The sequence below is a fragment of the Anas acuta genome, chromosome Z (assembly GCF_963932015.1).
Source record: "Anas acuta chromosome Z, bAnaAcu1.1, whole genome shotgun sequence".
NCBI classification, from domain to species: domain Eukaryota; kingdom Metazoa; phylum Chordata; class Aves; order Anseriformes; family Anatidae; genus Anas; species Anas acuta.
In genome coordinates this window covers 77,283,383-77,311,014 of record NC_089017.1, presented here as the reverse complement: position 1 = coordinate 77,311,014, position 27,632 = coordinate 77,283,383, and the positions used below count along the sequence as shown (strand labels likewise).

At 41.9% G+C, this 27,632-nt stretch overlaps 1 protein-coding gene across 15 annotated transcripts in view; it reads right to left on the bottom strand.

The window, feature by feature from the left end:
- Positions 1–26,557, bottom strand: part of CAST (calpastatin) — a 60,302-nt gene extending 33,745 nt beyond the window's left edge. For 2 of the 15 annotated variants that reach the window (XM_068667831.1, XM_068667829.1), the window contains exons 1-3: positions 26,314–26,557; positions 21,315–21,377; positions 14,737–14,808 (exon numbers count right to left, since the gene is read on the bottom strand). In XM_068667831.1, the coding sequence (XP_068523932.1) occupies positions 14,737–14,808; positions 21,315–21,377; positions 26,314–26,346 (168 nt within the window). In that variant the 5' untranslated portion in view covers positions 26,347–26,557. Of the gene's footprint in view, positions 1–9,255; positions 9,352–14,736; positions 14,809–21,314; positions 21,378–26,025; positions 26,285–26,313 lie in introns of those variants that run through there. The other 13 variants (XM_068667828.1, XM_068667840.1, XM_068667830.1 and 10 more) reach the window with 11 other exon arrangements.
- Between the last annotated feature and the right edge of the window lie 1,075 nt (positions 26,558–27,632).

The following is a 27,632-nucleotide window of genomic DNA, read 5'->3' as shown; positions in this document are numbered from 1 at the left end:
TCATTTTGTAAAGATACATTTCTGTTTCCCACACAGTATGACTTATTTATTAGATATCTGAAACTTCTCCCTTCCTCCCCTCCAGAAACTCCCACACAGAGCCTTTTCCTTGCAATACACTGAAAAACTTCCCCAAGCTGGGGGACAGAAAGGAGTTTATATACATGGCTGCTGATCATGGTGTAGGCCAAGCTGTCCTCCCCTGTAAACACGTGGGGTTGGCATGGGGAAATAAAATCACTTCCTGGGGAGGCTGAGGGGAGCACAGGGCCTTTCCTGCGACATACCAGCTCTGCCTGCAGGACAACACCATACTGCCAGGTCCTACGGCTACCCAGGGTACGGCACGCCTCGTTTCATCTACACAGCGCTTTTCACCTGTGTTCCTCCATACTCATGCCTTTTAAATCTTCCCTCTCCACCCACAGGCCCTCTGCCAGCAGAGCCACTAGAAGGAGAAAAGGGTCTTTTGTCCTTCCAAGCCCTTCGGTGCTCGCTGTGAGCGCACTGAGCCTTGCAGCGAGAGCGAGCTGCCACGGCCTAAATGCTTGTTTCATAACCACTGCGCAGCCTTTAAAAGAGCAGCCTGACTCCCACAAGTCCTTTCTGGGTGATGACTCCTCACGGTGGCATGTGCTGGTTTTCCTCTGCTGAGGGCTGCCTGCCTCAGCCCACAACAGGCAACCGGGAAGTGCTGCAAGAGCTGCGGGCTGACGGTGGGGCTGCGGAGCGGGTGAAGCTGTCTGCCAAAGCAGCACATGAAGGCAGGCCAGGCCAGGCCGGGAGGTAAATATTAACGTGCTGCCTAGCAACTGGCACAAAAACTGCCTGATGCACAGCTCCCGGACACCTCAGCACGGCACGCCCTGCTCATGCGAAAGGATGGCGAGCGCCTGCCACCACTGGTGCCAGAAGAGCCCTGTCCAAAACAAACAGGAAAGGTTGAACAGCCCAATAGAAAGGCACGAGCCAGAAGAGCTGGAGCTGCCCTCAGGGCTGGGGGGCAACAGCAGGAAAGGCGCACACACGCCCTGTCAGAAAAAGCATTTTTTCTTGCGCTGTTGCAGACACAGAGCCTGCAGCAGATGGAAAATGAGCATCAGCCATCAGCACTGACAATGGATTTTCCTGTGGCTGCACCCGTGTGGGTCCTGCCCCAGTACCTGGGGTGAGGGGGGCTGCCAGGTGCTCCCTGCTTGGGGGATGGCTGCTGCATGGCTCCCAAAGCACCCAGAGTGGGTTGGGGGAGGACGTGAAGTCCACAGCAAATGCAGGGATGTCACCAGCAGGGAGTGGATGGAGATGGTTCCCCCTGCAGCCAGCCGGCCGCCAAAGAGCCCAGCAGCCACTATCACTGGAGCTCCAAAACCAACCCGCCAAATTAACAGGACAGACTTTATGCTGCTGTTGAAAGAGAACAGTGTCGAAAGTGAGAAAGCAGGTGGTAAACCCAGAAGAAAAAAGCCTGTCAAAAACTTATCTCGTGTCACTGTCCATGTTCCAGAGACACGGAAGTACAAAGTGAAGGCAAGGAGAGGAATGGTGACAAACATCAGAAGAAAATAACTATTCAGGGAATTGCATGCAGATGTCTTTTGGAAAAACAAAACAGCAGGTGAAAAAACCCATGACAGGTCTCAGGTACTACAAGCTAGAAATCATTGAAACTACACCACACACAATGGAGCAACAGCTACTGTCAGCTGAAGCTATTAATTTCGGAAAAACACACAGAAGACTCCTCAGACTGCAAACAGCTGTTGCTTAGCCCTTAAAAGGAACCATCAAGTCACAACTTACGAGCCAGCTAATTCAGAAACGGAAGAGATGCTGAAAATATTTACCAAACAACCAATACACAAACACCTAGACAAAATGAGAAAAAGAATCAAAAAAGAACGCATGCAAAACCTATCTAACACTACATACATTCAAACATGGAAAAAAGCGTAATGAATAAGAAAATCTCCATTGGACATGCTGACTACTACTTTTCACAGTACCCTGGATGTTATTTTCTTGGTTGAAACAGGGAGGTAAGTGTGCAGGGCTAGCTAACAAACGTGCACTCAGCCAGGGAGAAGGCGGGGAGGGGAGGAAGGAGGCCCCAGCGCAGCTCCTGGAGTATCTCTGATAGGCTGCTCTCAGGTTGAAGATCAGATGCAACAACAAAAAAGAAAAGGAATTGAACAACAAAGGATATGCAGGCAGCACTAATAAGAAAAACTTTCAATTTTACAGTGCCACAATTTGAGAGACTACTGCCTGAAGAAACTAAGGAGAATCAAGACAAAATCTGTAACCATTATATTACAAACACAAATGTAAAATACAGGAATAAGGTTCCATCTTTTCAGCTTAAACCTCTCTGAGACAAGTAATAGGATCAGCTTGATTGACACACTCCAGCACAAATGAAACAAATAGATTTGAGGACAAGTTTTGGAGGAAAAACTGAAAAACTGAGTGTGAGGGCTGTGCATGTCACAGGAATAGGATGATGGGGATGATGGAATCTGACATTTTGTCCTCTGGTAAGAGCCAAGTAAATGGGAAAGCAAGAACCTGACTTATTGTTAGAGAAAAGAATGTCTCAAGTTAAAGATCAAAGACTTTTCTTCCGCAAACAGTCACTGCACAGCAATGGGTACCAAGACAGACCTGTCATTTCCAGCCCTGAACCCTTTGGACCAGCTTATGTCCATGTTTGCTTGGTCATCCAGCTGTGCTTGGCCTAGGATAGAAGGCTGAATAGCTACTTGAGTACCCTCTTGGACTTACACGCCTCTCATACATATGAATTGGGATTATTTCTTGGGCTTAGAGGTAACAAAATTTTCATTATTTCGATGTTATTAACTTACAGGATATATCATGGGGGGAAAAACCAGCCTACGCAACAGAACAGTAATACATAAATATGTTTCAACTGAATGTGTAAATGTAAACTGGCTTTGGTTACTTTAATTAAAGCTGTGCAATACACGCAAAAATTTGGTCTGATTAAGATTTTTTGTTTATGTGAACAGTTCTGTTTCCAACTCACAGCATGTGTGAGACATGCAACAAATGCTGTTTGAAGAACTGCAAAAAAGTAATGAGTTATTTCACTGAAATGTAAAATGCCATTTGAGTAGTTACAGGTTAACTCTTTCCACCCTGAGATGTACCAGAAGCCTTTTAGCAGACAGGAGGTAGGCCATGAGTGGCATTTATAGGCCATTAGTGCATTTAACAATGCATTTCATAACAATGCAAGCAAGACAACATACAATCTTCCACATACTTTCATGCCAAAGAATCAGTATTACAGTCTGTGGCATGAACACAATTCCATTCATTTTCCATATACCAAGGGGAGCTGCAAGATGTGATCTGAGCTAAAATCTGCATATTTCTGTGTGCGTATTTCTGTCTCATATGTGTGAGTTATTAAAACTACACTGTAGCTAATACAGGCAATGATTTAACATTGGAGAAAAATGTAGCACTGAGATGGCCTCTTTCTAGATACTGTTAAGAATGTAATTGATACAATAGCTGATTTAAAAGTTACAAACTTGAATGCTTCTGTGGCATTTCCCATCCCAAGTAATTCTGAAAATATCCAATTATTTTGTAATTACCGTTCTTACAGAGAAACAGTTTCACTACTAAGTTACTATGAAAAACAACATCTGTTCAATAGAAGGAAAAAAAAAAAAAAAAAACACACCTGAGACCGGTATTTCCTTCTCAGATCTCAGGCTCTCAGTTAATATTGCGGAAGTTTAATATTAAAAACTTAATAATAATATGGAATAGCAGGATATAGGCTTCCAGTTAGTACCTGCATATTACCAAGTCTACAGTATGTTTACACAAAACACGCCTACTATATATGATATATATACAAACTATGCTGTCCCGTTGTGATGAGTTTCTTCATTGAAGTAATCAGCATACTTTCCTTTCTAAACAATTTGCATTGGAACTTCTAAGGACTTACATTATTATGTGTAACTAACAGCATGGCTCTTTCACTTACAAAGCCTATTATCACTGCTGAAATGTCTAACATGCAGTTTTAGTAAACAATGTCTACTCTCCATGACATTTCAAAAGGGAATAAAAAAAAAAGTCCAGTCCTTAAAGACAGTTGTTTGTACTTTTTTTTCTTTTTCCTGTTGCCATATTTTAATGTAATGTAAAGTTATTTACTAATGTTGGTAGACAATACTAAATTCATTAAAGCCCTGACTCAGCAAAGCCCCTCCACCTTTGCTTTACGGTATCAAGTGCAAAGCAAGCAAAACAGGATTCAAGCTTGCAAGCATTATGATTCATTTGAATAGGCAGTTTGAAGAACTCAAACAGGAAAGCATGAATTCCACAATATGCATTGTTTTAAATACTCATCTTAGGAAATAACCACCATTTCTAGGGATGCGTCCTGTGCTTTTAACATTCATAAAGTCAGTACATGTGAATACAATCTAAAAGTCTGTAAAAACTATTACCAGTAAACACCTTCGTTTACAAAACCTGACAAAGAGAACAGGAAAAATATTTTTAAAGATGAAGGCCCCATTAAAAGAAAAAAAAAAAAAAAGTCAGGAAAAGCCCACACTGCTAAAGACCACTGAAATAGATTTGCTCTTTTCAAATGTGCACTCACAGTTCAGAGCAAACATGAAGAATAAACTGAAGTACAGCTAAAATACATTTATCTGCAGAATCATGAAGAAACCTCAGCAGGTACAACTGCTGGGCATTGAGCTGAAACAGCACTACAGCTTGCTGGAGGTGAAGGGAGCACAAGCACACTGCCAGGGGAAGACCTCATGTGCAAGGAGGTGACAGGTGAAGCCATTGGCAAAGACACATCTGGTCTTCTCTGGTCTTCTCTGGGTGCATGTTTGCAGCAAATATGAATAGAGCAAAAGCAACCATAGAAATGTTAAAAGAGCATAGAGAAAATGAATAAATCCATTTTCTCATGAAACAAAGACATGAAAAATGTTTAAAGACACTTGTCTGAACGAAGAAATGGAAGAACTGAATAGCTCATGGTTGTTATGTTTGTTTGTTTGTTTTTTCTTTTCCCAGAGCCTCAAGTGGTGCTAAATTTATTGAGGAACACAGGGCATTTGGTCAGTCAAGTTTCATAACACAGACTGACACCTCTTGTTTTCTTGCATACTGGAACAATATTTAGGCCATTTTAGCACAGAAAAGAAACTTGGCAATGCTTAACCACTATATTTTGATGCATCAGCTAAAGCTGATTAACCATACTACTCTAACCTAGGGTAACAGGTTCCATGTAAGCAGTGTTTTTTGAGATAATCTACTCACATTTGAGTTTGGTCACACAAAATAAAGTGTTATCAAGGACAATCTCTGAATGAAGTCAGAAATGTATTTACACCAAAGTGAAGTACAAGGCTTTGTATCACCTAGACACTGATCAGTCAAACCATCTTTGAGTTAGGTGACTGTTATGAGATTTCAGCAACCTATGTCAAACCCAAAGCTTCATACTGGTATGATTTTTTATTATTTTAATGTCACTCTTAAGACTCCAAAACAGCTAATGCTTCAACAAAAAACAACCCAAAGAAGTGAATGCCAACCAACTTTAGAACATTCTTGTGCCATTTGACTCTTCTTAAGCTTCCTACACCTCATTTTATACTTACTCATATGCAGGAAGTTAATATATAGAAAAATTCAGAACTACCCCACAGGTAAGAGGAAATGACCACTTATTTGTTAATATCTCCTACTATGTCTAATATTTTCCACATTTTGTTGTTGTTGTTGTTTACCTGTTTTGGAAGTAGAAGAAAATAGTTTGCTAATCAGTCATAGAACATGCAAGGTACCTAAACATGAAGAATCTTAACATGCACACAGTTTGATCCGTGGGCAAAAGATTCCTGATCTGGAAAGAAAGCCAGTATGTACCTAGTGTTCTGAATGCAGAACACAGCTTTAATATCACAGCCTGTGATATTAAATATTAATGTTTAAAAAAACCTTTAAATGGAGTTAAAAGCACAGACTGCAACACAGTTCATCTTTTGAATCTAGATCATACCCCCCCATCGCCAGGCTTTGTTTCATTGGAAAGGTTCTCCCAGTCAAAGCATGAGGCAAGTAAAAAGCATTCTGCTTTCATGCTTACTGTTCACTGCTGAAGATGTTCATTTTGTTGCAATTTTGATAGTGAACTTGGTAGTTTCACTCGATCCCAGAATGGGTTACCTGACATGAAAGTGCCATCGGCTATGCATGTAGAAATAATCAAAAAGCCGCTTTTTTGAATTCCACATGAAACTCCCCATTGGACATATAGAAGCGTCATGAAAAGAGATTTGACATCAAAAATTTGTTTTTATACTCCCCATTTCAATTTCTTAAAATGTGCTCCTCGGTTATCTGCCTTTGGATAACTCCTGTTTCCATCACAGTAACTTCTACAAGTTGGCACATACAGGAATTTTATTTCCATTCAGTCATATTCAAGTATGAGAAGCAGTGTGTCAATACTGTCAGCACTCTTCTCAGGTTCCCACTCTGCACAAGGGGGTACTTCGTTACAGTAAAGTACATATTCATCACGGTAGCAGAGCTCTCCTTTTTCATAGGTTGCTCAAAATCCCTCTTCTCAGCTCTATGCTTTAATATACAGTGTTGTCCTGCAAAGAGTTAATAGTTAGCTGTAAACATTGTGGCAGTTTCTGTAAATGGTTTTAAACAGCAGAATGTTCCACAGCTATCTGCAGCAGCAAATGGAAGGCTGATAAGAAAACACTAGGAAAACAAGCTATGTGGTGCCAGCCACATGCCACACAGAGCTGCTGAGTTCAGCTAGGATTTGTGTCACTTGGTGTGCAGTATGACCCAGGGATTGTATGCAAAGCGTTGCCTCAGGAGGGCAGGAATAGAAACTGAATTACAAACTGAGACAGCAGTCTTTAAAGTGTTGGGGTTAAAAAGTTAATATTTTTATCTAAAAGAGGACTTCATCATACAACTACAGATCTCCAAGATTACGAGTGTGACTAGTTTTATTACAATAATCAGACTAGACAATACTCATAATGGCCAGCTAGTGGTCACAAGAACTAGTGAGAGCTACTGAATTAGAGATTTATTTTTTTTCACCCTCAGGATGCAGAACAAAAATATTACTAACAAAGCTATATGAAGTGATACATGCATTGCCACAAGGGTATTTGCTGCCCACATGATTGGAAAAATAAGACAGTAGAACAAACAAAAATCACCTGAACAAGAAACTATAGATTTTTTGCTCTCAAAATATCATATAAAAGTAACACTGCCTAACCTTCATGTAGACATTGTTCCAAAAAAAAAAAAAAAAAAAAAAAGTAAAAACTCAACATTGATTCACTATTCCTACTTAAAAGTAGCCATACTGAGGTATTTCTTGTTCCAGAATGGGCTCTGAATTCAAGCACATAAAAAACTGCTTCATAATGGTCCTGTGCATGCTCTGTAGGAATAAGAACATTACTGCTCAATTGAAAAATCTAAAATTTCAATCTCCGTGTCATCCTGTCATATGTCACACAGGTTACGTTCCTGGGGATTAAAAATTTTAGCACTTCTAAGAAGCAATGCATAAAGATTATTTCTTCCAGGGTCAGTAAGGCTTCTGAGCCTTGAAGAGCTCCTGAGGAATTAGTTCACAAGGCTACAAACTTCCCTGCCTTCCTATTAGATTTTTCCTTTTGCAGAAGACAATATGGACAAAGTTACAACCTTTTTCAAGTCCAGGTTCTTCTCACTCAAGAAAACAAGAACAGAAATGAAGATGACACACTGAGGATTGGCTTACTGACAAAAGTGGTTCCTTTACTTTCTGGAGATGGGGGTTTCCATCTGTGTTTCTCCTCCACACCCATTTCCAGTCCTTCAAGATCCACCACCTAAATGCAACACAGCTTTGCTCCCAGATTTCAAACTGGGAGTGTCCACCTGGGGAGCAAAGTTACAGCAATAGCTCTGCAAGACAACACTAGCAGAACGAATCATCTGTGAGACAAACCCTTCTGGAAGTCTAAGATCAGGACAAGGCTTTTCTGGCTAGTTCTCTGTGTCTGTCATACTTAACCACTCCCTTAAAAACAGAAACAATACAGGCAGCATTTTATTTAACAGGCTGACAGTAACAACTACTCTGGAAAAGAAAACATCTTATAAAAAAAGCTATGTTTTATCTTAATTAAATAAAAACGCAAGAATGACAAAACTACTCATGAAAAAAAGATAATTTAAAGACTGGAGGGTCTCTGCAATGTTTGAGAACTTTGTGTCATTTACATTGTTTTCGCTTTCTCCAAAGGCAAAAATGAGAAGGAGGGATGATACTAATACTCAGGTTTCACATTAGAAACTAGATCCTGTTTTCTGTATTTGTTTTCAGACCAAACATAAAACATTCATGACTATGGATCAGAAGATTCATTTTACAGTAGGTCTGATCAAGCACTGGCATAACAGAAGCAACACCTACCTAATTTCTACTAGTACAGAAACAACAGTAACATACAATTTAGTAAAAGGCATTTTTGTTTCCCCATATGGTTTTATATATCTGAAATTTTAGCATGATTTAGGTATAACGATCACTTGTTGTCAAGGTGGTGTTGACACCTAAACATACTTTGCCCAAGAAATAGCTCTTACAGGTCACCACACCCTGACTATGCAACGTTCTGTATGTGCTGTGGGCATAGCTCTACATTTATGTGCCAAAAAAATTATATGGGGTTCTGAGGTGAGGACAGCATAGGCTGAAAGCAATGCAAAATAACAACAACAAAAAACTAAAACCAACAACAACAACACAGCCCCAACATAGTAAATACAGGACAACTCAAATAGTACTTAAAGAGTCAGCTCTCTCTCATCTCGCTCCTGTTCCAGATTCTGCTATGTCATGTAAACCACTTCTTGTATCACTCACAACACACGCATTCTTAAAGAGTTAGCATCTAAAAAGACTGCTGGCAACACGTAAAATTATTTTAAAAAGTCAGTTCTCTACAGACAGACAGCTCTTCAAGCCTGCAGATGAAAGGATCACGTCAGAAGCCCTGTAAGTCAGCAGCAAATCTAATTCGAGCCCACAAAATTCACGGAAGAGAGAGACGGAAAAAAGGGGAAGTGCAAGGAGAATGCGACTTAACCCAGAGCAGGGGGGTAACATGAAGTAAAAGCCAGTAAGAACAGCTAGCTTACTTGGTACGGGTGGGCCTTCTGCTCCCAGCACGAGCGTCCCAGTGAGGCTGTTCTCTCACCAGTGCCCGGCAGGCTGTGGTTTCAGTTTTCACAGCACCAGCCAAGCCCTCGCAGAGGCCGTGTGCTGGCTGGCAGGGCCGCGCCTGCTGCCGTCGGCGTGCAGGGCGGGCAAGGCAGGCACTGCCTTGCTACCCAGCAAGCGATCAGATAGCAAGGCAGACACGCCGCTGCAGCACCGGTGCCCGTGGCACAGGGAGGGCCACCCCAGCCCTGCTCTGGCTGCAGAGGAACTCCTGGAGGTGGCAGGAGCCATCTCCCCAGCAGGCATGGCCAGGCCAGAGGCCTGAGGCCTGTGTGAAGGGTGCAGCTCTCGGTGGGGTCACCGTCAGCTCCCTGAGAGAAGCCTTCATCCTGCGCCTGCTGAGACGTGGCACGGGTGCTGAGGGAAGAAACCCACCCACCCCCCTAAATGAGACCGAAACTTACTGTGGGTTTGGGGGCCAGCACCTCCCTGCACTGCGCCTGGCTACACGGGGAGCCAGGGTAAATAACTAGTATCACTCAGATGAAATCAGATGGCTGCACCAGCTAAAAGCCACTGGAACTGGACTGATTAAGACCACTATTTTGACCAAAAAAATCCAGAACATTTACATTAATTCAGAAGTTAAAAGGCAGTACTTGTAGCTTTTTGAAATACCAAAAGTGACCTGCTCTTAAACTATTTTTTTTGGTATAGAATCAAATTCTCAACACGCATGATCTGGAAGTCTTATTTGCATGTATTTAAAGAAAAATACTTCACACTACTAATATCATTTTTTCATAATAGCTTCGATGCCTTTTACCTCAATGGAACAAAAAACAAAACCCATCTCAAGAAGGGAAGTAGAGGAAGAACATCCAAGGATATGACACAGGCTGATGAGGAAAATACACTGTTTTGCTCAGTTAAGTATAGACATTTTTGCTTTTGCTCATATTATTAATTTTATATCCTTGCAGAGCATTACAAGTTGTAGTTTTTGTAGGTGTAACTGTCCAGATCAGAGGCTTCTTTTATGGTCCTACTTTTCAAAAGTGACAATTACCTTTGCTGACCAAAGCTTCATGCCATAGCTTTACATGAAGCCAGCTCTTCCACACAGTTTGTATTCACACGTTTTCCATTTTTTAATGTTGTGGTCCATTTTCAGCATGCCTCTGCTACTGAGAAAACCAGCGCTGTCATCCACACTGACACAGTTCTCATGCTTTTCAAATACAAGGTAACCATTGGTAACAACCATGAGAGCAACTTGTAGAAGACACCCCAGTGTTGCAAAGCACTCATAATTTGAGTATCTCTGCAATCAGCTGCTCTAAGGGCAATATGAAACTAAAGATTGTAGATCTTTTTTGGAATAACCCCAAAATTTAGAGATGACCATCTGACCCTTTTTCACCATTTTACTGGCAACACAGTCAGGAATAACTTTGCACATTTCTTTGGACCTGCCGTATCAGTACTGCAACTTCAAATGTCCACTACTCCGAAATGTCTTTCTTCACAACAATGGGTTTGTGCAAAGTTCCCAGAAATAGGAATTTAGTGACAATTAAATAAGGTACATAGCAAATAATAATAATAATAAAAATAATCTCAGCAAATACAACAGCAGTAGGAATCACCTTTCACTATAGTCTTGATATTCAGACTTCTGAGAGAATTTCCAGTCTACTGCAGCAATAGCACAGCCTTTGTTCAATGATGTTTAGATACTATTCTTTTTCTTGCTCTCCTGTATGTTGCACAAAAAATAAGATTGAATCCCTTACAAAACAGTGTTAATTTGGATGACAACTGGAAGTAAGTCAGCTTAAATTTCTTACATTGTTAAGATCAAGAGGCTTCCTCTGAATATATTCAAGATCAGCCAAGTCTGAAATAAAAATAATACATGATGCATGTCCAATGTTGTTGAATTCTGCCAGCATTGCTTTAATAAACTGTCCATGGAACTAACATGGACAATGATGCACACTTCACTAAGCTACTGATGCCAGCAACAAAAAGAAAAGTTTCACTGAGTTCACTAAGAGCAATACCAAAAATTTCTTACACAAAAAAAAAAGCTGTAAAGCCTACTTGATATCAGTATAGTTATCTCACAAGAACACAAAGATCCAAGAAGGATAGCTTGATCGAGCTGTACTCAAATATTAGGGTCTTCTGGCTATGACTGAATGCTAAGCTAGAATTTGGCATTCCTGATGGTGATGGAATTTTTAAAAGCAAATGTGAAAGACCATAAAAGAAAATACACCAGTGCTGGTAAGGCACCTTTGGAACTGGAAGGATGTTAGTTGAGTTTTTCCTCTTTGCTATCGCCTGTTAATAATTTTGCAGTGACCTCCTGGTTTGCACACCTTTGCAGCAAAGGAATATATGGAAGAAGCTGCTCACCAGCAACCAGCAAGTATTAACAGCCTTAACTGAGTCTTTATTTTTCCCCTCAAATTATCTGACAGGGTTCTGCAGAAAGCATATGCTTACTGAAGATACCTTGGTACAATACAGCAGCCAAACAGAACTTTACATCAAAACCAGAAGAAAGGCTTGCTATAGTTTGTTCCTAAGCAAAGAGTGAAGAGCTTCAAAATGTCATAGAGAACAGCAAGTCCACACAGATACAAGAGAAAGGAGTAGAGAGGCAGCACTTCTTCGTTCCGCCACATGAAGGCACAGGCAACCAACCACAACCTGAGTAAGAAGACACTGAGCATATGCCGTTGAGTAAATACTGGCTGCAATTACAGCAGCTTAAGAGCAGAACGATAAAGAACGCAGGGATAAATGCATAGCACTAAGAATGGCAGGTTAGATACACAGAAAATGAATCCAGATAGATGAACACTTACGCTTAGGAGTGGTTTGCATTACAAGGTGCAGACACAGGAAAATTAAACTATCCGGGTATTAGCCAGGCATTAAACAAGTACAAGCTCCTGTGTCTTTAAACTTGGAAACATAAAACCCAAGCAGAACAAAAGCCAGCAGTAACTACTACTTACTAACAGGCAAGGAATCAGGCCATAATATAGAAACAAAAAACAAACAAACAAAAAAAAAACAATCTGTTCTGTTTACAGTAAATAATTCCACCATAGGGTAAGAGTAGATTGAAAGGCTGAACAGCTGCAGCAGCTCTCACTCACTCTCCCCATCTCCCTCATCCCCTCCCTAATTCATCTTGGACAACGTACAGTACTGAAAAGTATTACTGACCAACAAAACAATTAGGATAATTAAGAAATCCCAAGAGATTTCACACTTAGGACGCATTTAAGCTACAGCTGGGGGGGAGGTAGGAAGGGAAAAGAAGCAGCAGCAATCACAAAGTTGTCAGAAAATATGCTGGAGTGCTCTTGATTTCATTAAAGGAGTTGATCTAGTTTTGTAGCAAAATAGAAAAGGTTGCCTTGCCTTCGAAATGAATATTTCCTTTTCTGTAAAATCCATGTAAAAAATCCCTACACAATGTTTCTTTTGAATAGGTATTTTTAAAGACAAAGCGTGGAAAAGAATACATCTAGCCAAATGATATTTAACAAAAAAAATACATAAAGAAGTCACATAAACTACATGAACAGAACAATAAATTGGTCATGTTCTATATTAAATAATACTGTAGGATGTCAGAAAGCTATAAAAATTAAAAGATACAGTTAAAATAAAGTGTAGTCTAACTGAAGAAAGGTAGCCATGGCCCACTGTGAAGTTAAAAGCTTAAATTTAAAATAGCCATTGATTGTCAATCACGATAGCATGAGATAAATATTTTACCAGTACATAATCTTCACAAATGAATACTTTGGAACATCTCAAAAACCAGAGGAGCATACAGTACTGAAGAAAATACATAGCCTAAGATGTCATAAGCTAATAACATAAAGCAATATCTGGCAATTGCTTTTAGCCACTTATTTTCAGTATACTGTTTTCCAGTTGTTTCTCTCAATAGGATCACAGGAATTGTACCATACACAGTTGCTGTAGAAGATATGCTTACAACAGAAATAAAACAAAAAGAGAAACAAATACATAAATGCTAGTTAGCAAATCAGACGTGAGCTTTCATGAAATTATGCAGCAGCAACTGTTATTCAGAAAGATTACGTTTTGCAGAATCCTGCAATGGTTTGGGTTGGAAGGGATCTTCCAAGTCCAACCCCCAAGTCCCACCCCCCCACCATGGGCAAGGACACCTCCCTGCCCTTGAGCACTTCCAGGGATGGGGCAGCCTATGGCGGTGCCTCACCATCATCAGAGGGAAGATTTTCCTCCTCATATCTAATTTAAACCCATCCTCTTTTAGTTTAAAGCCATTACCCCTTGTCCTATCCCCACACTCCCTGACAAATAGTCCCTCCCCAGCTTTGCTGTACCCCCGTTGGGTACTGGCAGGCTGGTATATACGATCTCCTCATAGATTCCTCTTCTCCAGGCTAAACAACCCAGAAACAGTCCCTCTCTGTAGAGCTATCACATGAACTACTACACTGAAAAAGGCACTGGCAAGCTAAGATGAACAGAAAGAAAATCAGCAAACATGCCTGGCTACCTTAAGTGATGGACAAAAGTGCTGAAAGAATATAAATGCTGCTGTCCCTTTCTTATGTTGCTGCTTATTGAATAGAGGGAAATAATTATTTAGGTAGCATAGCAGTGTTTTTTGTATTATTTTTTTTTAAAAAGTATTGATTAAGAAAATGGAAAATGCTGTTCAAATACTTGCTGCAGAAATACTTGCTGCTGCTGATATAAATCAAAAGATGGGACAGCTGCAGGTATGGAATATGCACCTAACTGTGACAACATCAACTACAGCCATCAGTTCACGTGTGACCACCATCAAAAAATGTTTTCTCAACTCCCTGTTTGAACATTTTGCAAGACCTCATCATGTTTAAGAAAGCCTGCTTCTCTTCATGGAGTACCAACTGCACTCCAATATGTCACTCATCTTTATAATGTTCCTTACATTAAATTCCTGAACAACTGAACTGCTCCACGGGCTCTGAAAGCAAAGAAAATTATCAGTTTTTTGATTTTTTCTATTCCTGCTGAATAAACAGAATCCAAACACATGAACAGTACTTAGGAGTGGGAAAAAAGAATCCTAGCCCCATGGTCAAATGAAGTTTGCCACTGATATCAACAGGACTGGATTTTTTAAGTAACAACAAAACTAGCTAAGCATACTTGAAAGGGAAAGCACTTTCCAAGTCTATTTTCTCAAACATCTAATACCTGCCTTTTGCTGACTTGCATTCCTCTTTTATTTTCATTCACTACAATTTCTAGCAAGACACAAAAATCATCTCTTAGTGATGCTAAATGCTGGCAAACACAAACCGTTTTCCATCCCAGTGCAGGGGATGAACTAACATCATACTCTCTTCATTTTTCAAATAGACCATTTAGTCACTATGCATTACCTTGACAGTAGAAGGTGCTCCGCTTGTCTGTGTTTTGGGGGGCTGAGTGACATTAGCACTAGTTGAACTCTTCTGCAAAATAAATGAAAGGAACATAATAAACAACAGAAATGTTGATGAAGAAAAAGGAAAGCCAAGTAAAACTGTAGACTCAAAAATAGTATTAAAAATTAAATACTAAAAAAATGTCCATCACTACATTTTAAAAAGGTAAGTCATCCAAACAGTAAGTTATGTATCTTTAATTCATATAGACTTATTTCAGATGGCTTTGACCAGCACAGAATAGGCTGAGTATTCTAGTACTGTTTCATAGAATAAACCTAAGTCTGTGCTATTTCCTGTGGCAGAGCAACTCATTTTAACAAAGAGTTAAACCAACAGTAGCCATATATACAAGCCAGGGCAACTTATGAGTAAGACTTTAATGACAAGTTTCAATTAAAATAAGATGAGTATGCTACCACTGTACAGAAATAACTTGAACAGCAACACTGAAGGTTGATATTATACCTCAGGCAGGGAAGTAGAGATACGTGAGAGCAAAACAATGGCTTTCCTAGCTAATTAATAAACTTGCAACAGAAACAAAATAGGACATCCCCTTTGAACCTCCATTTTTGCATTAATGCAGGACTGTTATTTAGCAAGGAGCCCTAAGTACTGCTGGAACAACTCAGCAACTGCCTACGTCATACATAGAAAAGACTGGAAGAATCGGTCATTAGTAATTAACACAGCAAAAAACATAAGGTCTTTGGAGGCAGCAGATGGGTAAGACTTTGCCATTTTCTCTGACAAGTGGAAACTCAAGATCACACTGATTATTCTCTACAGGAGAGAAGTCTGCAGAACGATGGCTCAGAGATCCTACTGGCAAACTTGCATTCAAATTCAGAAACACACTTTCCAAATGATCCTACAATAGCTACTGCAACAGACTGTAGTCTCAGAGTCTTTTGTACTAAGGTCATTTCCATGTCACGTTCTCCTTGCAATTTAGCTCCAAAAAACCAGGAAAGCATCTCACATAAATAAAGCTGCACATTCCTCTGTCAACCTCCAGTCAGAGGCTGGGGCAGAGGGCTGTATTTTGTGGCCATTTACATAGACTAACATCACAAAAATCTGGATCAATTCTACAGACCCTGACGTGCAGGAGGATATTTACCTTAAAGATCCCATGCATAGTACTGGTCATGCTGAAAACAACACTCAAGTAGGACTTCATAGTGTGTCACAAAAAAAAACAAGAGCAACAGTGACTTCCCCCCTTAAAAGGGTGCAAGGACGTGGCTGCCTCGCCCAGCAGCTCTGGCCAGGACCTTGCCTGCCCAGCTGCAGGCGCCCAGTACAGACCAGTGGGTGGTCCCGCCCTTCACTCCAGTAGATGACTCCACAGACCAGGCATACCTACAGATGCTCTCAAAAACGTCTTCTGAAGAAGAGCAGACACCTAAAGAGCAACCAGGATTCTGGGTATGTCTTCAGAACCACAGTTCTCTATTCGCTCCTGAAACTCACCTGAAATTGCAGTCCTTGCCTTGGGACTTCATGGTTTGTGGTGTTCAGAACAGGAAAATAAGATATATTTTCTGCTGTTGAATAAGAAAGGCTACCTGGCGATAAGCTACATGGAATATATACCACACCACCAGATTTCTATCCTCTGCTGAATACTGAACATGAAAGGTTGAGTAATACTTGTTAGTTCCCAAGGTCATCTTTCAAAACCAACCTCTTTCCTATCTACCCCTTAAGACATTTCTAAAAGGAGACAAAAATGGCAACATCAAACTAGTAGGTTTATCCTTCTAGGCTTATTAAAATAATGACTGTACGTGGGAAGGATACCGGGAAGCACAACGCTCCCTCCAGGCACACCAGCTCCTATGCCCTTTATCGCCAAATCCATCAACGCTTTTCCCATCCTCTCCCCCTCCTTGAGGCAGGAGGGTATTTTTTTTTTTTCCTGTGGCAGTCTCAGACCCAGTCAGCTACGGAATCACCTTGCAGGTGTACTCAGGCCTCATTTCCAACACGGCAACAACACACCTAGCAAATTATCAAAGCACACCTTCTTTCCAAAACAAATTAGAAGAATCAGCAGCCTGTACAGGGCTGTGTATGAAGGAATGAAGCCATGGCATACAGATACTTACAGATACGTATTCTTCATTATTTGCAGCAGATTCAAAAAAAAAACCGTAACACTGATTCTGTTCTGAAACAATCTTAATCGCCCCATGTTTAATAAAGCAGAGATTAAATACATATCCCTTTGATATGCAAATTTTCCCATACTAGTGTAGTTTTCTTTTATGACAAAATCATCACAGGAGGAAAGAATATGCAATCTCTGTCCAGGAAATGCTTTTAACGACCCTGAGCCTACAATTCAGCCTACAACTTTCAATCTTTGATTCACAACTTACATGAGCAAAAACCACTATATTTCTTCCTAGGGTGAGAGGAGTCTCGCATCATAACAGCTCTAAAGTAATACCAAAACTTAACTGGAATAATCTGATTTTTTTAACCACTTCTTGCATATTAACCACAGGGAAAAAAAAAAAAAAAAAAAAAAAAAGAGAAGAGAAGAAAAGAAAAAAAGAGCAGAAAAGAAAAACAGGCAAACAAATCAGTTCTTTATTCCCCCAGATCACTCCACTTCTCTGCATAGGATTGATCAGAAATACCTTATTCCCCTCGGGCCACCAGACAGCCCTGAGGTTCAGCACTGGGCAGAGTGCCAGCCTTCTGAGGGCACCTAAAGGCAGGCACTCCCCTCACCAAAAGGAGGTGGTGGCACCTAGCTTCCCTCTGGGATCCACTGAAGAGCCACACCTCCCCATGGAGAGATCACCTTCTCCCATTAACCATTACTCAAGGAACAGAGAGATCTCATCTACAGTGGCTTCCAAAATATGAACACATCTGTAACAGTACATAAATGTAACTTTAAAAAAAAATGTATTTTGTCCTAAGTGAAGAAAAATGAAATTAAACAAGTGGCGTATGTTTTGTCTACGCTGTTGAAAGCATTGCTTGAGATGGCAGGATGTGTTAGGAAGGGATCATCTCACACCCTCTCTGTTAAAATATTCCCACACTCTAAGCTGGGGCCTCAAATTCCTAAAACATATGACTTTTTTCCTTTTAATACTTCATTTTTACATTGAGACAGCAGTGCTGCACAGACTAGATATTTAGACTGATAGAGAAGCTCTCCGTGGTATTTCACTCTACAACAGCAAGACAACAGCTCTTTCCAGGTTTTGTGCAGTTAAACACAAAAGCACATAACACAAGCACGAGCACATTCAAAACAGAGCATTTCAACCACAATCTCACACAATGGTAGTGGTTGGTTTACATCAAAGTTGTAAGTTATGTAGTGAAGTACACTTCAGCCTAAATATTTTTAAAATAACAGAACTTAATTTTTCCAAAGTTAGCTAATCTGAATCACGGGCAGCTGAATTTAAACTTACTGCCTTTATTCTTTCTACAAGTATTGCTGTACTTAATGCCCACACTTCAAAGTTATCTATCATGCCTTATGTCCAAGTATATTTAAAAGAAAAGCTCCATACAGTATCTAACACAAATTGTCTCACCATGAACCCTGCAAATGTAACCAAACTGCACATCACTTTGGAATGCTTTGTAGCAGTTTAGGACAGGATTAGGACTTGTGCTGGAATCAGATTAGCCCAGCTTCCCATAAAAAGAGTTTCCCTCTTTTGCTAACCCTTCACCCCCACTAGCAGCCCTGGCAATACTGAACATAGTGTTCAGCAGCATGACAGCGTGTTACAGGGAGTTGCATGGTCACAAGACCTGCCTTGCTGAGTTTGGCCAAAGCTTCACACAACCCATTTCCCTCTCTCTAGCAGTAGCCAACAGTGCGTACAAAAGAAAACAAAAACAGTGATGTAAAAATAGGTCAGACATATGCAGATAGACCTTATAAATGCATTCTCAGAGAACAACAGAATCAATGTATGTCCCAGTGATTTTAACTGCAGTGTATTTTATAAACTTTCCTGGGCTTCTCTGCAGTGAATTTGTCCAGTCTTCCCTTGAACTGTATCTTCTAGCATCCAAAAACTGCTACAGCACTAATACCCTGACTGCATACAAGATCCAAAGTGATGTGAAACTGGTGGAAAAGCACATGCAAAGTGAAGATGATATCAAGAGGTAAAGGAAAACTACACCAGTCGCCTTTCACATGCTAAAACGTCACATCCAAAACTGCAAACGGCTTGAAACATCAAGAGGAGAGGAGAAGAAAGGAAAGTTGCTATAACTTTGCAATGGCATGATGCAAATTATAATGACAATTTCTTTTACGCCAATTTCTACCACTGCAAGCAATGAAAACATTTCATTAAAGCTGATTTAGATTCTCAAGTGGCTGACTCTCTCAGAATGCAAATTTCACAAATTAAAGGTTCCAAAAAGCAAGATATAAAGAGTTCAGGAATATGCCCGGTGACTTGAATCGTTGTCCGTGAACAGTGCCCAATACAACCACTACACATGAATACACTGACTTTGGACTACGTTGATAAAGAGATACCTATATCTCCTTTCCCTTACTTATTCTAACACACCTGAACTTTCCAGTTCTGTCCCTTCAGCAAGTCTTTTGTGTATTTGTACAAGACACTGTATACAGCTACGCGTTCTATACTTCATTGTTAGACTGACAAATTATGCGTATTTCAACCTAAACCTGACCAGTTCCACAGTAAGCAGATTCCCTTCATCTTGACCTGAAGCTTGAGTAGCACTACTTAAACAAGGCAACTGAACGTCAGTAAGAAGGTGTCTTTCCTTTGATAACGTACACAGAATAAAGAGACAGACAAGATCAATCCTTCCAAGTGGAACATGGCCCTGTAGAGCAGGAAATCATAGTCTTATCCTTACCAAATAGTTCCATCATATTTCTCTACCTGCTAGACAAAATAGCACTGAATATTAGTGCAAACAACATACTTCCAAGTAACCATCATTGGCTGCCATGAAGGAGTTTCAAGTAAAATGGGCATGTTGCTCTAAGGCCACATCTTAGTTTTTATTTTCAGAAATGAAACAGGCTACATTTAACATGGACCCTTGGGAAGGACCATGCTTAGCTACTTCCCACTTGGTTACTTGGTTTCTCTTCTCTCCTACCGAACAGTAGGATAGTCTTAAGTAAGGCAATTCTAACCCTGTGTCTTAACACCACCTCTCTGTGCAAGAACACGTTTTACCGAAGTAGGTTTCTATGCACAGTAAATCTGCTGAGCTTTTCTCAGTCTACTTTTAAGCCACCAAGAAGGAAGGGCTTCAGTAGGCTTCAGAAGAAAGGCTATTCTACACCTTGACAGTACTCATTATGAATTCTCCTTGATGTTATGGCTAACTAGCGTCTCCTATTCAAACCAGCGTCAGACCTTTGAAGACTTCATTTTCAAAGCCTTACGCATTATCTCTTACTTCTTGAGGTCTGCATACTTTAAAAATGTGAAAAACAAGGTCATTTTTTTATTAATTTCAGCTAAGCAATGACTAGATGGGCTTTTAAAAGTTTCCCTTTAATATGAAGAATACGAGCTTTTCAAATATCATATCAGTTCCTTACCATTTTTATCCTGTGCATCATTTACACAAGCTCTTCTAGGAGCAAGACGAACAAACTCATTATTCTAATTATGGACATCCACAGCTATCTACAGACACATTACAAGTCTCTGCTTCAAAAACTGAAGACTACAGGAATATTCTCCATCTTTTAAACAAAAGCATTGCATTGCAAACTCTTGGAAAAATAGCACAAAGGTTCTGAATTGCTACTTCAACTGCATTACCAGCATGACTCACTGTAGCACACTCTCTCTGCATGGCTAACAGCTTTGGAGGCTGCAAGAAGGGTGACCTTGTTCCTAACACTGTCTGCAACCCACACGGGTTCTGCTTTTTAACACTGGTTGATCAGACTATAAAATCGCCTGCTGTAAACTCAACCTTACAGCCTGTCATAGACTCTTGACCACTAAATATTCATTCCTGAAGAAGCACCATCTCCAAAAACAAGTATTTTTGGAAAATACAGCACTGAGCACGTATTTGCATCAACGTCAAAATCTCTTGATTTTGCACATAACATCAAGGGGATGTGCAAAATTTGTGTATGCATCTTCCCTTTGAAGATAATCCAGTATACGGACAAGGCTGGAAGAGCCACAGTGCACCCTACTTCATCCCTGCTTCTGGACAATGAAAAAGCCAAAACCATCAGATACATACCAAAGTGTACCTACACTGCAAAACAGACAAATCCAGAGATAATTTCCACTGATATTAGCATGAAGTATTTATGAAAGGAGAAGAACAGCAAAGAAGTATTTCTATTAGGCTGCTTATCAGGACAAGAAAAAACTACACATTCATGGAGTTAATTACGTGTGACTACGGTCACCAGTTATTTATCTGAAAACTACCACTTCACTATAAATCTGTACCAGAAGAATTGCATTACCAAACTTTTCTTGTCAATATATTTGAACAGTTGAATTTACCTCTGTTTCTGCCTTTTTCTCTCCTGATTTGGAAGAAGCTTCACTTGCCTTTTTGTCACCTTGCTGTAAATAGAGAAAACAGATGTGTAAAAATTAAGATCTTAAATTATATTTTCTATGCAGAGAAAGTCCCAAATATCTTAGTGCACGTATGATCACTTTCACCCACCATGATATGACAGAATGGAACACAGTTTCCCTTTCCCTTCTTGCTAATGGACAGGATTTCTAAATGACATGCTGTATAACTTCAAGTAAAATCAGTTGAAAAGAAATGACCTTCATGGCAGAACAATTAACAAGACTGCTCCTGTGGAACGTTCAGGAAGATACCACCATTCATGGAATCACTCATTCTTGATTAGCACAGCGCTCTCTGACACTTGCTTCAGTAATGCTGTCGAGTCCCACTGGCTTCAGTAGACCAACACTGCACGTCCCATCATCACCATCCACTCCAACACCCGAACTTTCCTGAGAACCACTCAAATACTCATGATGCCCAGACCTCCTTACATGGGAGAAATCTGTTACTTCAACTTCTAGGATTCATATGTTGGTATATAAAAACTCTGCTACAGTTCAGGCACAGGTGCACGTTAGTTCCTTCTGAATCCTACTGTATCTTACATTCCATCCAAGACATTAAACTTCTTGTTTTCATCTAACTTGACATGTGATCCCATTTGTTCCCAACATGTGGCAATAGACAAAATATTTTATTCAGCAAGCACATTGTATTCAGAACAAGCTTTACTGTGTGCATCTCTGAAAATGATGAGTATGGCTCCTCAAAAAAATTCTTTGCTTAATCTCAGAATAAAATCAATGTAAAAAGCAAGATCTTTTCCCTTGAATGTAAGAAGCAAGATAATAAAGCTATTATCTAGTATCTCTGTTAGTATAGCTTCCCGCAGCAACTCAGACATCTGAGAATGACAATTCACAGCTGTTTGGTTTTGTTATGTAAAATAACAAAGTAAATAGTAAGTAAACAGTGAAAAGTAACAAAGTCAAGCCACTGAAGTAATGAGTTCCTACACCATTTTCTTCACATGGCTATAGAGAGAAAGTAATGATCGTGTATCACTGCACTATCTTCAACTGGAATCTATTCAAGCACATCAGCAAAAAGGTTTGGGAAACACTAGAGCTGAACAAACAAATAAAACTAAGGAAAAAAGCACCATGTCTCTTAACTGTTTCTATTTTGATAGCACAAAACAAAAATTTCATGAATTGTTTTAGACAACCCCTAATAATTCAAGATTTTAAAATAAGTTTGGGCTTCGCTTGACAAGTTTTTAAAATTGGATGTACTACTCTCACACTCCAATTTTGCCTTGTCAGTGGAAAAACAAACCACTTAGGCTGTCTTTTCGGGTTACAGGTGAATTGATTCACAGCCCTATAATAGTGCTTTCAGTACAGGCACAATTAACCTAGTTATCTGCGCTTTTTATTGCTACAGCAAAAGCATGCGACACACACGCAACGTGCACACCCATGAAACCCCCAGCCTGACCCTCCCCTGTCCCAGCTCCATGCTGTCCCCTCGGGTCCTGTCGCTGTCCCCAGAGAGCAGAGCTCAGCGCCTGCTCCCCTCCTGAAGGAGCTGCAGGCCACCATGAGGCCTCCCCTCAGCCTGCTCTGCTTGGAGCTGAGCAAACCCAGGGACCTCAGCTGCTCCTCATCTTCCCCTCCAGACCCTTCGCCACAGCACATTAGAAGCTGAGTCTACCTGCAGCCCTTACCAACATAGACAACATCCAGCTTGCACACGATTGCGAAAGCATATTGCATGGAATGCTAAACTTCGCTGGCATCTCAGGGGGATCGTAACTATTTTCATGGAGGTTGGCCAAGAAAGCAAGCACGCCTTCCTGTACATTGCATGTATTTTGTTGTTTCCATTGGTTTGTTTCCTCAGATTTGGGCACAGCTATAAAAACAGTAACACCGACTCAAGTCGAGAATAATTTTCTTTTTTTTTTTTTTAAATCTATTTTAAACTTTTCAAGTCACAGAAAGCAGGAACCTTATCTAATTCCTACCGAGTACAGCAGACTCTGGGCAGTGACAAATTCCTCCCTAACTCCATTTCCTCATCTTCACACCAAGGAAACCTGTGCCAGATGGGAACACAGCATCAATAAGGCACCAGTCCCTGCACTGCTACAGTGTGTCCCAGCAGCTGGCTAGAGCTCAGAGCATCCCCTCTCAGCTGTCAGAGCTGTTTTCCCACCCCCTGACCAGGCTGTCATGTACAGTGGTAGAGGACAGGACAAGGGGACCGGCAGGATTCCCTCAGCCACCCCTCACACAGATCAGCTCCACATCCATGAGGGACACCAGAAGGCTATGTCTAACAACATCTACAATACTGAGGTTTTGACTTATAATCTGAATACTGTTTAGTTTAACACTTGGAACAAAGCACATATGGACATAAGCCAACCAAAGTAATTTTTATGCAGTCACTTGGAGTCATGCACTGTGTACATATGAAGGGCTGATGCTCTCCGCCCTCTGATAATCAAACAATGTATGGAATTATTACTTCACTTTCACCTGCCATCCTGAGGAGGTAGCCTAGTTACACACAATTATCTCATATACTTTCTAGGAAGATCACACCGGTTCCTTAAAGAGCTCATGCTTAAGATATGAGAAGGGACCCTATTTTAAAAATTCCCTTCAACAGCTCCTGTCTGTCTGTACTTCCAAGCTTTAGATCTTCTAGCCTATACAAATAAATTAATAAATAAAACAATTTGCTTAGCGAGCTAAGTTGTTCTGGGAAGGTATGCATGACTTGCTCCTTTACATCCCCACATAGGTGAGAGAGATTGCTTTTTCTTTGAGCTTTTTGTCCTTTTTTCCCTGCCCATCTTTTGTTACAATGCCAAAGAATTGTATGTACATGGCAAAAAAAAATCCATAACCAATCTGGTAGGCAGCAGCAGCTCCTGCTCCACAGTAAGAAAATAGCTAAGATATAACCACAGTAAGAAAACAGCTAAGATATAACCTAAGTTAGATTTTAAATTTAACCAGATGACTTCATAACACTTCCTTATAGTTGTTGGAAAATTAAATTGGTCCAAAATATTTTGCAACTTTACTGCCTGAGGACAACATTCATAATCACAACATCTTTAAAAAAAATCTATGCCAAAATAAATGAAGAAGTAACATAAGCAACAAAGTTTACCCTGAGATCTTCACCACGCTCTACAGTGCACAAAAACATCAGAACACTATTGTTTCATAGACACACCTTCATCTTCCAACTCAAAGGGCAGTCATAAGCTATAAAGTAACTGACCTAAGCACCAAGCAAAAAACTGAAGGCGTAACTGCATTCTCAGCCTGCACTTGCAAAAATCAGAACTCAGCTAAAGGTCTTGCTTCAAGACATTCCTTCCAAACCCCACGAGTCCCTTCGGTTCAAAGATGTTGCACAGCATCTCAGAGGTCTGCAGTGACGACGCATGCAATAACTGGGTAAGAAGGGAAGTCTACTTGCAACATTCTCAGCTGAAGTCAACTAATTTTGCCTTGTGGGTATTAAAGAAGACAATCGCTTTATGCTGATAGGAATCCGACCCTCGGTTTCAATTAAAATTGGGAAATAGACATATCTCTGACACTGTTAAGAAAACTGCCAGTTGGAAAGGGGCGTATCAGGGAGCTACATTCAAGCATTGAGAAATGAACGGAATGGACAGGTGAAAGATATATGCTCCTTACAGTCATCACATTCTGCTTTATACACACCAACCAGAAAAAAAAAAAAAAAGGTAAAACAGGCGCTGAATTTCGTATGTGTCTTTTTGTCTCTTTCATTTCTGCTCCACTTCCTCATCTTTTAGACCATCTTTCAGATGTTAGACTTGCAGGCAGAAACTGCCCTGTGTGACAGGTGTACAGCGGACACGGGTGAACAGCAGTCTCACGCAGAGGACAGCCAGCGACATTCTGGTGCCAGTAGCTATGAGTGCTGACTTCCCACACAGCACGTGGGGGAGCGGCTTCCCTACCTGAACAAGCCTGGGAAGCAAGGTTGGTAGCAAGGTTGTCCTCGTATCTTTCTGTACCCTGGATTCAACAGCTTTAATGTCCCTTAGTGCAGCCACTCCCAAACTTTCCTATTTCTGACCCTCCGTTAGCGTCACCACACTGTCCCGATCTGACTTAATGCGATGAGTGACACTTGAAAACATTACTGACCACGTAACCGAGTATAAAGTACAATCAGAAACTAAATTGATTCCTTTTACCTCTTTAAATGTTCAGGAAATAAACTAAACTGGTGTTTTCTGTTTCTAAACTGGTGTTTTCTGTAGAAGTTAGCTTACACGACACATACTTTCTTTAAAACTTTAGCAGAGCGCTGTTTTTTTTGTTCACCACTCCACTGAACGACCGACTGCTTCCTCATCGGAGCAATAAGCTGGAAGACTTTTTAAAGCAACTACAGGACCCATAACGCTAACAAACAGTGACCCGAGCTGAGCTCTGCCACACGGAGCCATCAGAGAGCTGCGGCTCAATTATTCCTGGCACACCTCCGTCGGGTACCTGCAGTTCAGGAGCACATTTCCAAAAAAAAATAAATAAAAATAATGAAAAAAAACGCACTCCCCTCGCCGCCCCCTGCTCCTCCCAGCCCAGCCCGGCGGCCCCGATCCCGCTGCCCCGCATTTACCATGGCGTACCACCACCGAGCGAAAGCCATGGCGCTGCCGCTGCTCTGCTCCTCGCCTCGCCTCGCCCGGGCTCCGCGCCCCGCCCGCCGCCCCCAGCCCGGAGCTCGGAGCCCGGAGCCCGGAGCCGCCCGCGCCCCGCCCGCCGCCGGGCCCCGGGGCAGGGCGGCGGCCGCGGGGCTGGGGAGCGGCCGCGGGCAGCAGGCGGGGAGCCCCGGGGGGGGCAGCGGGCGAGTCGGGGTCTGGCCCCTGCGGCTGCCCCCTTACCCCGCCGCCCCCTCCCCACTCACCGCCGCGGCGCCCTTAGGCCCCGGCTGCGACATGTCGGCGCTCGGCGAAGCCCGGCCCGCCTCTTCCTCCCCCTTTGGGCGGTGGCGGCGGGGGGCTCCGGCCGCCCCGGGGCGGGACGGGGCGGTGTGGACAGGCCCCGGGGGTGGTTTTTGGGGAGGGAGCGCTGAGAGCCCTCCTGGGCGCCGTTAACGCCCGCCCCGGGGGCTTGAGTCACCGACACTCGAGGCTCGGAGCCCCTCTCCCCCCGGCCACCAGCCTGACAGGAATAATCTCAGAGTGCCCAGAAACACGGTGCCCAAATCCGTCAGGGATTGCTCATGGTCACGCAAAGCTGCTGGAAGGTTGGCCATGACCAAGCGGCGCTGATGAAAGGGTGATAAATCCTCTGTGCGTGTGATACTGCGCCCGGAAGACTGGGATCGTGTCCAAGTGACAGTGATAAAAAGTGATAAGGAACAGCGTGATCCTGCGCCTGGAGGAAAACATTTCTTGAAATGTTATGGCAAGAATGGTGTAAATAATACGATAAAGTCAACCTCCAGCAAGCGGGGGTTCAAAACACAATAGCTGCCTGTGAGCTGGTGTGCCTAGCTGTGTGTGGGGCCATGCGTGCTCACACACGGGTCGTGTACGTGAACCAGCATGTCTGGCCTGCCTGGGCTTCCCAGGTCTCGTCTGTGCACAGCTGGGGTAGAGGAAACGGGAAGATAAGGTATTCTTTGCCAGGTTTCCCAGATGTAAGCTGGTTGGGTAGAACAGCAATGGGCCTGGACGAACTGCTCCAAAGAAGCATTATCAGCAGTTCCTAGACACATACGTGTGTGAGGAGGCCGTGTGTGCCAACAGCAGGAAGCCAATGGGTTTGGGGGGACTTCTCACCCCCTCAGCAGCTGTGCCCTGACACCTGAAGGAGGCAGCAGGACAAAGTCACCCAGCGGGGAGCAGCCCCAGTCAGTGCTCAGGCCCTGCACAGTCAGAGAGGAGGAGGCACGTGGATGCAGGCGGGTCTCTCAAGGCCTTTGCAGAATGGCTTCAACCTCCAGAATGTAGGTTTGAACCTCCAGGATGGTTCAAAGACATCGCCTGCCTAAAGCAATCCCTGCTGTTCCTTTTTGTTTACCTCTGTACTCAGTGCAGACTCACAGCTGGCCTTTGAAGTGATGGGCTATAGCACGTACGCATTTTGCTTTCCACTCTGCAGGTCACCTGCCTAAAATTTTAAGCACATAGCACTTGATTGAACTCTGTCTTGCATCTGACCATAGACATGTAAAGCAATTACACAGGGGTGTGGGAAAGCAATTTGCAGGTGGCTTTG